Source organism: Schistosoma haematobium, chromosome ZW, assembly GCF_000699445.3.
Source record: "Schistosoma haematobium chromosome ZW, whole genome shotgun sequence".
NCBI classification, from domain to species: Eukaryota; Metazoa; Platyhelminthes; class Trematoda; order Strigeidida; family Schistosomatidae; genus Schistosoma; species Schistosoma haematobium.
Window position 1 is genome coordinate 52,930,597 of NC_067195.1, and position 15,441 is coordinate 52,946,037.

The window sequence follows — 15,441 nt, forward strand, 5'->3', positions numbered from 1 at the left end:
TCATTCATAGATTTCATGACAGTCTGATGTTATTCTTACGTTTTTATTTATAATCTTAAACCATTTTATCCGACGTAGTCTTACCATCATTATCATCTTCAACTAATTATCAAACTCAGTTTGTTGATCTCACCATATTTTCTTAAAACTGTTTAAAAATTCTCATAGAATTTTCAAAAATGGAGAATATTTGAACGGACGTTTGTTTTCAATCACTTCATCATCAGGCTCCATAATTATGATATTTTACAAAGGTCAAAATAAGGCATGTATTAATGAATTTGACAATGTGATATGCTAAAAATAGTGGATGTTTGCATCTGTTACGACATAAATACTTTAAAATCATTAGAAAGGTCATTCAATAAAGGTCAGGATAATTTAGACTAGTGTCAAGTCACAATCAATATAATAGTAACAAGAAAGAATATCGTGTCAATAAAATGCATAGTAGGAGAATTTCATCTTGTTAATAGAGGTAACGATGATAATAATAATAATATCGTTGTGTGAATATAATATGTAATAAGAGGGATGCTATCAAGGTAATTACGATTAAAAAGGAATTCATACGAATTGAGAAAGATGGATGTGAAGAATACTTACTTACTTACTTACACCTGTTACTCCTCGTGAAGGAGCATAGGTCGCTCACCAGCATTCTCCATCCAACCCTGTCCTGGGCAATCCTTTCCAGCTCCTTCCAGTTGTAATTCATCCTTTTCATGTCTGCTTCTATTATCCGACGTAACGTGTTCTTTGGCCTTCCTCTTTTCCGCTTCCCTTCAGGATTCCAAGTTAGAGCTTGCCTCGTGATGCAGTTTGACGATTTGCGTAATGTATGTCCTATCCATTTCCATCGTCTTTTCCTAATTTCCTCTTCAGCTGGAAGTTGGTTTGTTCTCTCCCACAGAAGGCTATTGCTGATGGTATCCGGCCAATGGATGTTGAGTATCTTGCGTAGACAGCTATTTATAAATACTTGTGCTTTCTTGATTGTGGTTGTTGTAGTTCTCCAAGTTTCAGCTCCATACAGTAGAATTGCCTTGACGTTCGTATTGAAGATTCTCACTTTGATATTGGTTGAAAGTTGTTTTGAGTTCCATATGTTCTTCAATTGTAGGAATGCGACCCTTGCTTTGCCAATCCTCGCCTTTACGTCTGCATCTGAACCTCCATGTCTATCGACGATGCTTCCCAGATATGTGAAGGATTCTACATCTTCCAGAGTTTCGCCATCAAGGGTGATTGGATTGCTGTTCTCCGCTTTGAATTTGAGGACCTTAGTTTTCCCTTTGTGTATACTGAGGCCTACTGATGCAGAGACTGCTGCTACATTGGCTGTCTTTATCTGAATCTGTTCACGTGTACGTGATAGGAGGGCTAGGTCATCTGCGAAGTCCAAATCGTCTAATTGGTTCTGAGCTGTCCATTGTATTCCGTGTTTTCCTTCAGATGTCGAGGTCTTCATAATCCAGTCGACCACCAGAAGAAAGAGGAAGGGTGAGAGTAAACAGCCTTGTCTGACTCCGGTCCTTACTTGGAATGCATCTGTCAGCTGTCCTCCATGCACTACTTTGCACTGTAGTCCGTCGTATGAGTTCCGGATAATATTGACAATCTTCTCAGGAACTCCGTAGTGTCGAAGAAGTTTCCATAATGTCCTCCTATCTACACTGTCGAATGCCTTTTCATAATCAATGAAGTTGATGTATAGTGACGAGTTCCACTCAACTGATTGTTCGACGATGATCCGTAGTGTTGCAATTTGGTCTGTGCACGACCGATCCTTTCGGAATCCAGCTTGTTGATCTCGAAGTTGGGCATCTACTGCATCCTTCATCCGGTTCAGCAACACTCTGTTGAAGACTTTCCCTGGTATTGACAGTAGTGTAATGCCTCTGTAGTTTTCACATTTGCTCAGATCTCCTTTCTTTGGAATCTTGATGAGGTGTCCTTCTTTCCAGTCCATTGGCACTTGTTCCTCCTCCCAAATCTTTTTGAATAGAGGGTAAAGCATGCTTGTGGTTACTTCGACGTCTGATTTCAGTGCTTCAGCTGGTATGTTGTCGGGTCCTGCTGCTTTCCCGTTCTTGATTTGTCTGACGGCCATTCTAATTTCTTCCGTCGTTGGTGGGTTGACATCTATAGGAAGATCTGTGTGTGCTGCTTCGATGTTCGGTGGATTCATTGGAGCCGGCCTATTCAGGAGTTCCTCGAAGTATTCTACCCATCTGTTTCGCTGTTGTTGAATTTCAGTGATTGGCTTGCCTTCTTTGTCTTTGACCGGCCTCTCTGGTTTACTGTATTTCCCTGATAGTTTCTTCGTTGTATCGTAGAGCTGTTTCATATTTCCTTCTCTAGCAGCTTTTTCTGCCGTCGTTGCTAATTCTTCCACGTATTTCTTCCTGTCGGCTCTAATGCTCCTCTTCACTTGTTTGTTTGCTTCTATGTATTCAGCTTGTGCTTGGACTTTCTCTGCTCGTGTTCGGTTGTTGTTAATTGCTGCCTTCTTGTTCTTCCTTTCTTTGATCTTGTCCAGTGTTTCTATAGAGATCCATTCCTTATGATGGTGTTTCTTTAGGCCCAGAACCTCTTGACACGTTGAAGTCAATGTTTCTTTGATGCCTTTCCAGTTGTCCTCCATGGTAGTTTCTTCTTCCTTCAGTAGATCTTGAAAGGCTTGGAATCTGTTGTTGAGAGCTATCTTGAATTCATTGAGTTTGTCAGTATCTCGAAGGAAGGCTGTATTGAACCTTTGTATTGCTGTTTGTCCACTTGTCCAGTTCTTTTTTAGCTTCAGTTTCAAATTGGCTACAACTAGGTGGTGATCTGAAGCTACGTCAGCTCCTCTCCTGGTTCTCACATCTTCCATTGTCCTTCGGAATTTTTTTTTTGATGCAAATATGGTCTATTTGGTTCTCTGTAGTGTGATTCAGTGAGATCCATGTAGCTTTGTGTATACGTTTGTGTGGAAATATTGTGCCTCCTATGACTAATTTGTTGAATGCACACAAATTTGCAAATCTTTCTCCATTTTCGTTCCTCTCTCCCAGTCCATGTCGTCCCATAATATCTTCATATCCAGTGTTGTCTATTCCGACCTTGGCATTTAGATCTCCCATCAGAATGGTGAGGTCCTTTCTTGAGCATTTCTCTATGATTGACTGCAGCCGCTCGTAGAATTGATCTTTAATGTCGTCGTTGCTATCATTGGTGGGTGCATAACATTGGATAATATTCATTAAGATCCCCTCCTTCTTTGTTTTGAATGATGCTTTGATGATTCTGGATCCGTGGGATTCCCATCCTACAAGTGCATTTCGTGCTACTTTGGACAGCATTAGAGCAACTCCCTGTGTGTGTGGAGCATTTTCCTCTTCGTGACCGGAGTATAGCAGCATCTCTCCCGTAGCTAGCCTTTTCTGTCCAGCTTGGGTCCAATGGGTTTCGCTGATTCCCAGTACTGCCAAGTTGTATCTCCTCATTTCCGTTGCTATTTGGCTGGTCTTCCCGGTTTCCCACATTGTTCTAACGTTCCATGTACCTATAAAAATTTTTGCTCTGGTTGTTAGAAGGGGCATCGGCCTCGTGGCTTCCGAAGGAATTCGGCTTTCACCATGAAGCGTCATAATTCTTCTAAATGAAGACCTTCTAACTCTCAGGGCAGAGTTAAAATGGTTTGAATTATTTTTTTTGGTAAGCGTTTTTTTAGCGAGTTAGTTTTCTACGGGATGGGGACGCTAACCCCATGCCCAACCCTCCTCCTTTACCCGGGCTTGGGACCGGCAGTAACTCTAGAAGAGCTACAGGCGGAGTTGGATGTGAAGAATAGGAGAGATATAAACGCGAAAGGGATTGGGAGGGGATATCAGAGGTTTATAATATTCAGTTTAGGTATCCGGTGTTGCAGTCGTAGGCTAAGGTAAACATAGAGACTAGATATACCTTTTGTGGATGTATAATTTCGGTTTTCTGGAGTTGATCCAGATGGCTTCGGCTATGTAGAGTAGCCGTGATCTAAATCACCGGGGTAGATTCCTTGAAACTTGATATGAAGTAGAGAAAGCTTCCACTGTTTTAGTATGGTGTTCACTATCTACCAAATGAGAAAGAGAAGTATTGTAGTAACCCCTTTCCTCAATCATGCTGGCACATGTTTACAAACACACAAGGATAAAACCCTTTGAGTACGGCCTATATAACTAGCTCCATAGGAGCAGTTGAATTGGTGATAAATGCAAACGTTCGCCATTCTTTTTGAGTTGTTTGGTTTTTGCTTCTCGTTTTTCTAACTGATGGATATTAAATTATTGAAATGGTGGAGAAGATTTGTAGCTCAGGTGGATGATTTTGGTGGAGTTTTGTTCTCTGAGCTGGATGGTTTGGTCGTGGAGCTTTCATCGTTCTTCTGAACGACATCATCAGAACAAACTTCAGGTAGAAGTGAAGTGATCGAATTTCTCCATATGTGTTTCACAGCTTGTTCTGTGCACCTCGATGTTGACTGGTTCTCATTGACCTTAAATTTGTCATTGTTTACTTCTTTGTTTTGGTTGTGTCTCCCATTGGTTTGATTTTTGTTCCTATATTTGTGCATGATTTTTCTGATTGGTTGGTAAATTGGATTGATTTCAGTATGCTTGTTGATTGCTGATTGACCTGAATGCCAGGCTTCTAAAAATTCTCTGGTGTTTTTGGAGTTTCCTCTGTCTAAGATTTCCACATTTTTCCAATCTAATGAGTCTCCGCAGTTGTCATGACTAAGTCAATCAATGCATAAAGCATTTATTAGATTTGCTAACTTCATCTGTCTTTGAAATGTATACTTCTGAAAGGAATTGAAATTAAATTCTACAGCATTGTGGCATATGTGAAAAGCAAACAGTAGTAGATATCTATTTCTTGTAGAGTGAGACTTTCTAATAATGTTTATTCTTTATCACATGTTGATTTCCGTTAGAAACTTTCAGGTTGTCAATCAATACAATTTTTAGTCAGCTGGTCTACAACTAACCAAAAGTTTCTAACTACAGGAAATTCATTTTATGTGACCGTCAGCCGTCTTAACTAATGACAAGTATCAATTCCTTCTGTTTAAACAGTCACGGTAATAATAAACAGTATCGGTGATGTTAGAAAATATCTGTCATCAAGTGATTACTTGATTGTTTCGTAGCCCTTCTGAGCTTGATACGATTCTATATACCATTCCTAATTTATGTGAATTATTTATTTATAACTTTCTAGTATGGAGAAAATAGTTCGTTATGAAATCTATTGTTTAGAAAATCAGCTTGATTTGCATTCACTTGTTATGAGAAAAGAAACTCATCTCCTTGCAGCTGAATTGATAAGTTTGCATAAATTGAATAAGAGTCATTATCAAAGACGGAAATCTCAAGTTAGGAAGTTAATTTGTTCCTTTCATTCTTTTTGGTAGTTTTAAATAAACACTTTAATGACTTTATCTCCTAAAATCGTACTAAAATAATGAAGTATTTTTACTTTATGAAATTATAAAACGCTCCTCTTTACGCTTTCAGTATTACTATCTAATTCGTTGCATACTTGAATGTATGCTATGAAAACTAACTCCTAAGATGGAATGCAGATGACGTTAGCGATTGATTATTGCATAACCTAACAAATGCACAAGAGAATAACTGTATTACATTGATTTAATTGATGTCATATTATACAATATACAATTTTATTTATCACTAACAGTAAGACTAAGTAAGAAGGAATGATAGTGTATTATTTAGGTTACTGAAATCAATAGGTATCTATAGATAAATCTCATACTATTAAAAATCAATATGGCCTAGTTCTTAACAAACAGACAATCCACATAATTATGACTATTTCCTATCCCTAATCATATTTTTCTACATCAAACTCAATCACACTTTCTTTTATTGATCTTTGTTTGATAGAATAAGTTCTCAGTATGGGGTTGTGGAGATTGTTGTTTTTGATTGAGATCATGCATCGATCAATGTTTATTCATCATTGGAAACCTGGAAACAATGAACGGTAGTTTCGTCCTAGTACGGGAGTCAGCAGCGTGCATCCACGATCTTACACATGGCACTCGAACCCAGGACATCCGATCTCGTGCACGAACACCTAAACCCTAGATCACTGAGCAGACATTTAACTATGTCAATGTCAAACTTTAACCAATCCATTAAATTGAGCTACCATCTCTCATTGTCCTCAGCAGGTAACTGTTTCACACCCGACATGGATTTGGTCCACTGGTCATGGCTTCTCATTAGAACTACGACAATCGCCTATCGAAGCTAGTTACTATTGAGTGGGATTGTGGATGCACACCAGTGAAAAGTCCCGTACTAGGACGAAACGGCCGTGCTTCCAAGTCTTCAGTGGTGGTTTAACGTTGATCGGTTCATGATCTCAATCAATATAAGTTCTGCCAAATGAAAACATTTAAATAATGCGCTATATAAACTTTGATTAAATTATTTTAGTAACTTGAAGATTTTTGAAAATTTGTCACTATGTGAATTTTATTAACTAAATAGAGAAATCAAATTAAATTTTAGATCTAATCCATATGCTTCATTATCTTATAGCAACGTATGGTCCGAAATGAAATAAAACTTCCAGATGTTAATTCTAGAATTTTTTTAAAAAAGTTTACTGAAATATCAGATTGTCATGATTCAACATGATCCTGTGTTTGATCAAATCTATTTTGAGTTACTAAATCAACAATAAAATTGTAAATACACAGTGTTGAACAGTAAACAATGTGAATTGATACGTGATGAAATATTATCTAACTTGTATTTTGATAATGATCTGAATTTAAATAATTTCATATCATTAAAACAAAAAAGGAACATCAGTTACCTATAATAGGTGACAAACAATCAATATACAGATTTTAGCTAACAGTAGTATCCTAGGTTTCATGATTTGTTGTGATTTAGGCTCATGAGATGCGTATATCTAGAACTTAATGTTGATGCTCGATTAAAAACGATTCGTTAGCTTAAAAAGAACAGTAGTTCGACGTTTTAAGTAACATAATAGTTATGAGTGATGCTCTAAAAAATACATGTAGATCGGGTTACTATGCCCTATACAAGGTGAATCAGAGAAACTACCATCAAATACTTAGTTACATATTCTATTGCATTATACCTAACAAATAAATTTCTTCGATATCATAATTTTTTTTACTTTCGTTTATTAATTTTCCTCATTTTTTTTTGTTTTAAAGACACTACAAGCAGAAATTAATATGATCGCTACACAAATAGCCAGTAGTGCAAAATCTTCAGCGCAAGCATTAAATGTTTTGCCTAATCAAGAATTTTTCAGACGTTTACGTCAGTTAAGAGATAAAATTGCAAATTTACGGTAAGTTTATGGTGAAAAGAATTTAGATAATAACTATTAATTTGTTTATTTTTTGTAAGGTAGCCAATATTTTTTTAAACATCTTATTGACTTATAGGATGTTTTCAATAATCATGTAATAACATCTATAGAATTATCTTTAATTGACGTGTATTTGATGGATCAATTCAGTAACCTTTAATTATCATAGCACATCTGTTGCCATTTATTCATTTATTTGAAAACATAATCATTGATACAAAGGTGTATCAAGTCAGTCAGTCAGTAAAAACATAGAACTTTGTTCGTACGTGCATCTGTTCGTGTTGCCATACCACATTAGCATAGAGATGCAGTTGTCTTTTCAAATCCCATAGCAGTAATCAGAAAAATTAGGGTTTGAAGATGTTGTTCTACGAGTATGATCCAGCGAAATAAATTTGGAAAAAGAAAAAAAAGGACACAAAGAATTCAGAAGATTAGAATTTGGGACAACACAGAGTGGATGCACCTGCGTCATTGAAAACGATTTTGAACCATCTCATTCAATGTCTCTAACCATCGGTTGCTATCATCTCGCGGATCCCGGTTGTTAGCGAAATTACCACGGAAAAAGATGGATACATTATTCATTCTCAATCCAGAAGACTGGATCGATGGGTAGAACACTTTAGGGATCAGTTCAACTGGCCTTCAGTCACACTTCGGTTGCCCACGATCTCCAGACGACCTAAATGGCAAGTTAATGTAGGTCCTCCAACTCTTTACGAGGTTGTAAAAGTCATAGAAGCATGGGAGAGCAGCAGGCCCTGACACGTTTACTCCTGAGATTTTTAAGAATGGTGGTCCAGTTTTAGCAGCGGGATCGACTTCTCGTCTGCCCACACCGTGGAAGAGAGTCTCTCGAGAAGCCTGAAAAGGAAGTTGGATTACTGTTGGTCTCAACGACCTGGAAGCATGACCGCAGAGCCAAAGGGACAACCGCTTGAGGCCGGTCGCGCTTGGCATTTTTGTGGGACATTTTTGACATGTTAGCTCCGTTTTTCCAAGGGCCTTACCGTCAGAGACGGAAATCCGTGAGGTAAAGTTAGGCGTGACATTTTTAGGACCTTTCTTTCCGAACCTCTTCCTTCCTTGTGAGAAGGCAGCATCGCTGCAGATGCTGGTTGCCCGAGGTAAACACCTTACTGCTGTCACACCCCTCTACAGTCAGCAGTATGACTTCGCCCTCAGACCTTGTGTTGCTACTTTTAGTCTTACCGTTCTCCAATCAACCTGCCTGGCATGATAGAACCTGCAGGAACATATGTTCGAGACAATATAGCTCGGTTGGGTCATCGCGATAGGTAAGGAGGACCACCACGTCAAGGTAGCAGCTAGGGTCAGGGTGGTATCGAGTACATATGCGCCATACAATAACAGTGAGGCCAGTAGTAGTTATCATTAATTTGTGTGAGGGCTGTCAAACTGCCTGAGCGCCTAAACCGAAGAAGGTGGTTTTCTTAAGGGACCGTACCCCGAGTCTTTCACCTAAAGGTCTAATCAACAAGACAGAAAAGCAACGTTAGGAGATGCAGTACCATGGTAGCCGGTGATCAACAATAGATTCATACACCATTTGTTCCTTCAGGATCCTTGAACCCATGTGCATCATTGGTTGGGAATCAGGGTTTTCCAACTCCACTGATATAAATTATGTACATGTATTTCGTTTTAATGGTTAGTACTGTGGTTTCAGATTGTAAGCAGCTGAGGAGGATCCACGAAATAAATGAGTTCATATTTTTCTGCTACGACATTTGTTCTTTGTTTATTCAAATCTATAAATTGGAAAAGTTGTATGTTATTAATATGAATTGTCAAATAAATAATGACTTTTTGCCCGAACCTCCAAAATCCTCAAAGTTCGAAGACAGCCATTATAGTAATGTTAAAATCTATTCACCTGATGGTTTGAGCACTCAGTTACGTAAATGACAGCATTATTAAAACAGTGTGATGCATAAATTCACTTGGTACTGTTTACTTAAATCTTCCCATTGATGTTTAGGACTGAAATTGATTAGTCTCTTATTGACATACGTGCATACTGTGCGTATTGCCTCGATATTGCCTCAATTCACAAGCATTGTAAGTAAAGATGGATAGTGGCTAGCAGTAGAATCGAGGACGCGCGTTTCGTCCTATTCAGCACTCATCGACTGGATGTACCTGCATCTCAGAGTTGATCCTCACTCTGGGATTTGAACCCAGTATAGTTGGAGTCAAACACCACCATGTTATTCACTTAGTTACTGAGTCCCGATAATGCTGATGACTCAAGGCAATATCGATGCAGTCCTTACAGGATGCACATGTACAGATAAGTGACTGATCAATTTAAATCCTAAACATCAATGGAAAGATTCAAACGAACAATACAAAGTAAATTCTGACTTCAACGATATTTAGAATATTTGCGAACAACTCATTATATAATTTTACAAGAAATCTAAGACGTTTAACAATGAAGTGGATGTAATCCTTACTCCCTAGGTTATGATTATAAATAATTGAATGATAAAATGGGAAAAAAAACGTCTAAATACTTTGGTTACCAAGTACAATGAAGGATAACTTCATACACCTTTCGAGTACAAAGTTCATGTTTAAGCCTTCTAATCGCAAGGGTTTCAGTCAATTTTAACGATGTAGTTTCGAACTGTTTGTTGATTACTTTGTACCCAATCATACCATCCGCTTGATATACTGTCTCCATAGGATAATTCGGTAAATGTCACACATCAACATATTTATGCTCTTGTTCAAATTAATTTTCCAACTTTTCTAAACTTCTTGATAGCACTGGTATCATCTTTTAACTCAATAATAACCTTTTCTTCTGTACTTATACTAATCTGAAGTACAGCTTATGTCGTACTATTGGGTTTTAATCGGTTCAATGTGGAAGGTTTGTCGTATTTTATGTGTTGACTGAGATGATGGTGTCTCAAGTACTCAATTTTCAATAGTTTCAAACTATTGTTTCATAAATATTTCAAAGTTTGTTTGTTTAAACATCATAGTGTCAATTGAAAACTCGTTAGTTTCTTATATAAACGATATTTTTATGCATAACCAGTTAAAAATAAAGCCTAATTTTTATGTTATAAATGGTGTTATCATATAAAATCCACATGTAGCCACACCTATTTTTTAAAACCGTACGGAGGCTATCAAATTGCTATAAAAAATAGGATTAAAAGTGAAATTCAGACCCTAATATCAAACAGCTTAGATCTTCATTCAAAGATGACCTGTATTATTCTTTTAAACAACACTATCGATAGCAAAACAACGATCATATATTCACATACTCCTAATATTTCTTCACCCATTATTTTTTAAGTGATTGAAGATATAGAACAGGGGATCCGTAAGTATAGACCTCGTTCTAGCTGATACGCGTCAGGATTCAATATCATCAATATTGAAGGGATAGATGCCGTTCATTAGATTCGAATCCATATCCCCTGGTTTTATAATCAGAAGTATCATCACTTCATTGTTAGGAAGAGGCTGACATCCTAATTCGTGACTTAACCCCATGAGTGTATGAATTCCTTCAGAAATGAAGGGAACAAACTAACATAAAGCACACGGACATTCTATCCAATGTTGTATTTACCCAACATTAATAACTAAGTGGGCCGTAATACTGAATTACCTGGTCTAGTGTAAATATATTTATATCCGTACGATCAAATAAATTCTTGATATGATTTGTAGTAATCATTTGTTAACATAAAAAATCCATTCCTTTTCTAACCTTACTTTTATTTTATAATTTATCAACTAACCGTAAATAAAAGATTGTAGAAGAATTTCTAATTATTCTTCATGTCTTTATTTATTGTCAATGCTCACTATTTATTTTGCTGTCGAATTGACAATTTGCGTTTTAATGCATTTAGACAAGAAAAGTATTAAAGTTTGCTTGTATATCTGTTTATATGTATGGATTTACAATTGTTATAACGATACACATCAATATGCACTAACACTTGATAACATTCAGAAAATATAATTATGATAATGAAATTTCTTGACTGATTTTCGAATATTTTTGTAAATAACTTTACTAAGATGAGGTGGCATATGTATATATATATATATATGCTTTATAAACATTGTATTCAAACTACGCAGAACAGTGACATATATCCTTAAAATATCAATAAGACAATGATATTAAACGGTTAGTTATCAACTATATACATCATTATTATTAGTAGTATTAGTATTAGTAGTAGTAGTAGTCTAGTAATAGTAGTAATAGTAGTAATAGTATTGTAGTGAAGGAGAACACAAGTTAGGACAACCGAATTATATTTAGCACAACATTACAGAGTTACTTGGTAAAATAGAAAAACCATACTATAATACCTAATTTGCAAAATGTTCAATAATTGTTTCGAACTTCATTGTTCTTGCATTTCTATACTAATTGCTTTCTATCCCCGTTCTTCCTTACTTGATCTTCCCCATTCTTCTGCTGCCAGACATTACATTCCTGACTTGTGTTATATACTACTTATGTGAATATAAGTAGCACGCACCACAGTATTAGTAGTAGCAGTAGTAGTAGTAAGAGTAGTATTAAGAGCGTATCCTGATGAGCAAAGACATTCACATAGACAAACAAAGTGTTTGTTTCTAAATTTTAAGTATAACGAAATAAATCTTGCGTTTAGTTAGTTTTTTTGTTACATTTTTCAAAAGTTGAAAAATAAAAGATTTTTAGTTCGTGAGCACATTCAAGTCTCATTGTTCTTTTGAATATTGGACTTTACTTTCAAATTTGATTGTTTTTTTAGAAAAAAATCTGTTATATATTTCTGAAAATTTATTTATTATTTGGATGATATTTAAAAATTTTATTTCGTTTAAAGATATTTTATTGTCACTGAGTGATTTAAACAAGAAATATATTGAACTTTGAAGTATACTGAACAACTTCTTTATTTCAGTTTTGAACTTGTCAGCGGTGTGCGTTGATGATGTCATATAAGATAAAACTTATAAGATGGTGAAGAAGATTTGTAGCTCAGGTGGATGATTTTGATGGAGTTTTGTTCTCTGAGCTGGATAAGTCATACAGTGATAAAGATGCTTTCAAACCATTGAATGGAAATTCAGTCATCGATAATATGAATTTTTTTTAAATCACAAGTCAATACTACCATCATTCTGAGTTGAATCGTATTTTAGGTTGTGATTGTGTTATGTTAAGGAATTCTAAACTGTTGTGAAATAGCTCTTCAGTGTCCACTGTATTTCTTTGATTCATTAGCTTATTTCGTTTACATTTTCTGATTTCATTATCTTTCTGTTACTTCCACGCTATTGTACATCTAGTACAATGATTCTGTACGGTTTTAGATGTAGAAAGTCGATTTTTGCTAACGATGATAGGTACTCTAAGATTTATGGAGAAACCTTTACTTCCTTATTAGGTAACCACATTTAATGCGTTGACAGACAATAATTTTGGCAATTTTATTCATTACTGTTATATTAGTTTACCAAGAAAATTGTCTTTCCTTTGATAAAGTATTTTACTTTAATGAACATATCACCAGTTTAAATATCTAATTGGTACTTTATTGTTTTCTTACATCATTACTATATAACTTAAAATGTTTGAGCAATAGTCACACAACATTGTTACATATAATGGAAAATCGAATAAGTTCTTCCTTGTGTTGAGAATGAAGTAGTGTGCAATTCATAATGAAATTAAGTTCATTATGGATCAGAGATAATATAATAAGCTTATCAACGAACATTCTATAACATGTAAGTATATATAAAAGGCCATTTCCATAATTCACTTATATCAGTTTTAAAATAACTGGACAGGTGTTTCAAAACAGTTATGGTTTTCTCACCTCTTGTGTACAAACGATCATACACAAGACTTACCATTCAATGTTTATGAATGCATAAGATTATTAAAGCAAAAGTTGAATCTAATGATTCAATATCTCAACGTCACTAAATTTAAAAAATAACTCAGCAATCTAATCGATGAATCGGAATCTTACTTCGAACATGATTGACTTCGTATGTCATAGCTCTTTGCTAGGATTATAAGAATCAATCTTGTAGCAATTCAGTGGTCATGACACCTTAAATGAAGAATTATTTCTTCAATTTCTTCATTTCTAATGAATAAAAGCAATCGTTAAATAACTCTCACATTCATTTCTTCCCAATCTATTTCACACAGACGAACGATGCAGTTGAATTCTAACCAGTCACATTTATATTTAACGAAATTAAAAAAATTAAATGATTGGTTATCACATAGAGATGCTGCATTTCATGAAGTTCTTGTACCAATTCAAGGAGATATGGGTAATGTGATCAGCTTGAGAGAAAAGTTATTGGTAAGCTATTTCAAAAGAATGTACATGATAATATTTTTAGTTTTATTGAACGGTTACCGCAGTTTTAACGTTCGTTAATATATATATATTACTAAGTTTATGTCACTTGTTTTAATTATCTGGGATCAGTGTAAAACTCGATTCCAATTACTTCATTAATCATTGTTTCCTACATTTAGATACTGTAGTGGTTGATACTAGTACATAAAAAATGTTTGAGTATTATGAACATCGTCCAACATTAACTGTTATCAATTTGTAGTTGATAACGATCGTCATCACAATGTACTCATTATGTCATAGATGGATCAATAGTTGACTGAAGTTTAAAATGTGAATTATCAAAATCCGGCTTAATAGTTCAGTAACATTCAGCTTGGTCTGAAACTTTCATATCTCAGGCTCAATTACAAATGTGATCTTAAGTGCACAGTATTGAAGAGTGTTAAACTATTCGAAAACAAAACCAAGTATTTCATGATTTTAGATGGTTTTCTTAGTTTAAACTACAATTCAAATGGTTATATTTTCAGAAATTAACTAACAAAGATGATCATTTTACTCGAAACTTATCTAGTGCTTTGTGTTTAAACATTTCTTTACCCTCCGTAAATAGTTAGAAAATTACTGTGAAAAAATATTAGACAAATGACTTTCCCCCATTTATTTATGTTACGTTTGGTTAAAAAGGTGTAACTTCTAAAAAACAGTACATCAGTATCCTTCATATCGTCTTTTTACATACGCATATACTATTCATTTTAAAACATAAACTATATTAAAACAAAGGTGAATAAGATTGATCGAACAGAAAGATTTTTTAAAATTGGATTGTTTTGGTAAATTATGAACTAATAAGACTAGCAACGAATGTCACGAAAATAAACCTTGTAGTAGTATTATTAGTAGTTGTAGCAGTAATGGTTATCGTAGTAATAATGATTATATTGATATGTATTGTAGTAGCCTATGCTCCTCCACGAGGATTAACAGGTGTAAGTAAACAGTAGGAAATATGACAATGAATCGATAAAAGATATTAAGATAACTTGTTTTGTCCATCTTTTTCGGGAAAAAATATACTATATTTCACTGCTTACGTGAACATTATAAAACTAATAAACAGTATATGTACTGGATAAAAATGACTATACTCTCATTGTGTTGAATATTTTCCCTCTTCTCTTTGGTTATTATATTCAGTTGTTAAATTTTCTGGTTCATATATATAAACGAATGAAATCTCTTATGTCATTAAACTAAATGAAGATGCCGTCATTTTATTTAGTTCATACATTTTTAATGATTCAAGTGGTTTAAACATTTTGTTGCATCAAAAACTGGGTTTATTCAATGAACATGATAAATGTTCTACTGAAACTAGGTAGATGAACTTATGACCGGATATCACAATTTTTATTAAAACCTGGAGAAATATAATAAAAAAAATAAATCGTTGGTGAGGTCTTATGAAGATAACGTATTGAAAAACAGTCAAACTTAGATTAGTCAGACATTTCGGTGAAAGGAACAAAGATTTGAATAATACTCTAAGGCTAGGATGGCCAACAGCTTTCGATAATAACATCAAGCCACTTTCTCCACTCAATAAGATTATTATTCAGAGATCCTCTTA

The 15,441-nt window shown here is 35.0% G+C and overlaps 1 protein-coding gene across 2 annotated transcripts in view; it reads left to right on the top strand.

The window, feature by feature from the left end:
* MS3_00003861 (uncharacterized protein) overlaps positions 1 to 15,441 on the top strand; it is a 248,629-nt gene that overhangs the window by 184,581 nt on the left and 48,607 nt on the right. For both annotated transcript variants that reach the window (XM_051211722.1, XM_051211724.1), the window contains 2 exons: positions 7,256 to 7,395; positions 13,646 to 13,805. In XM_051211722.1, the coding sequence (XP_051071819.1) occupies positions 7,256 to 7,395; positions 13,646 to 13,805 (300 nt within the window). The remainder of the gene's footprint in view (positions 1 to 7,255; positions 7,396 to 13,645; positions 13,806 to 15,441) is intronic.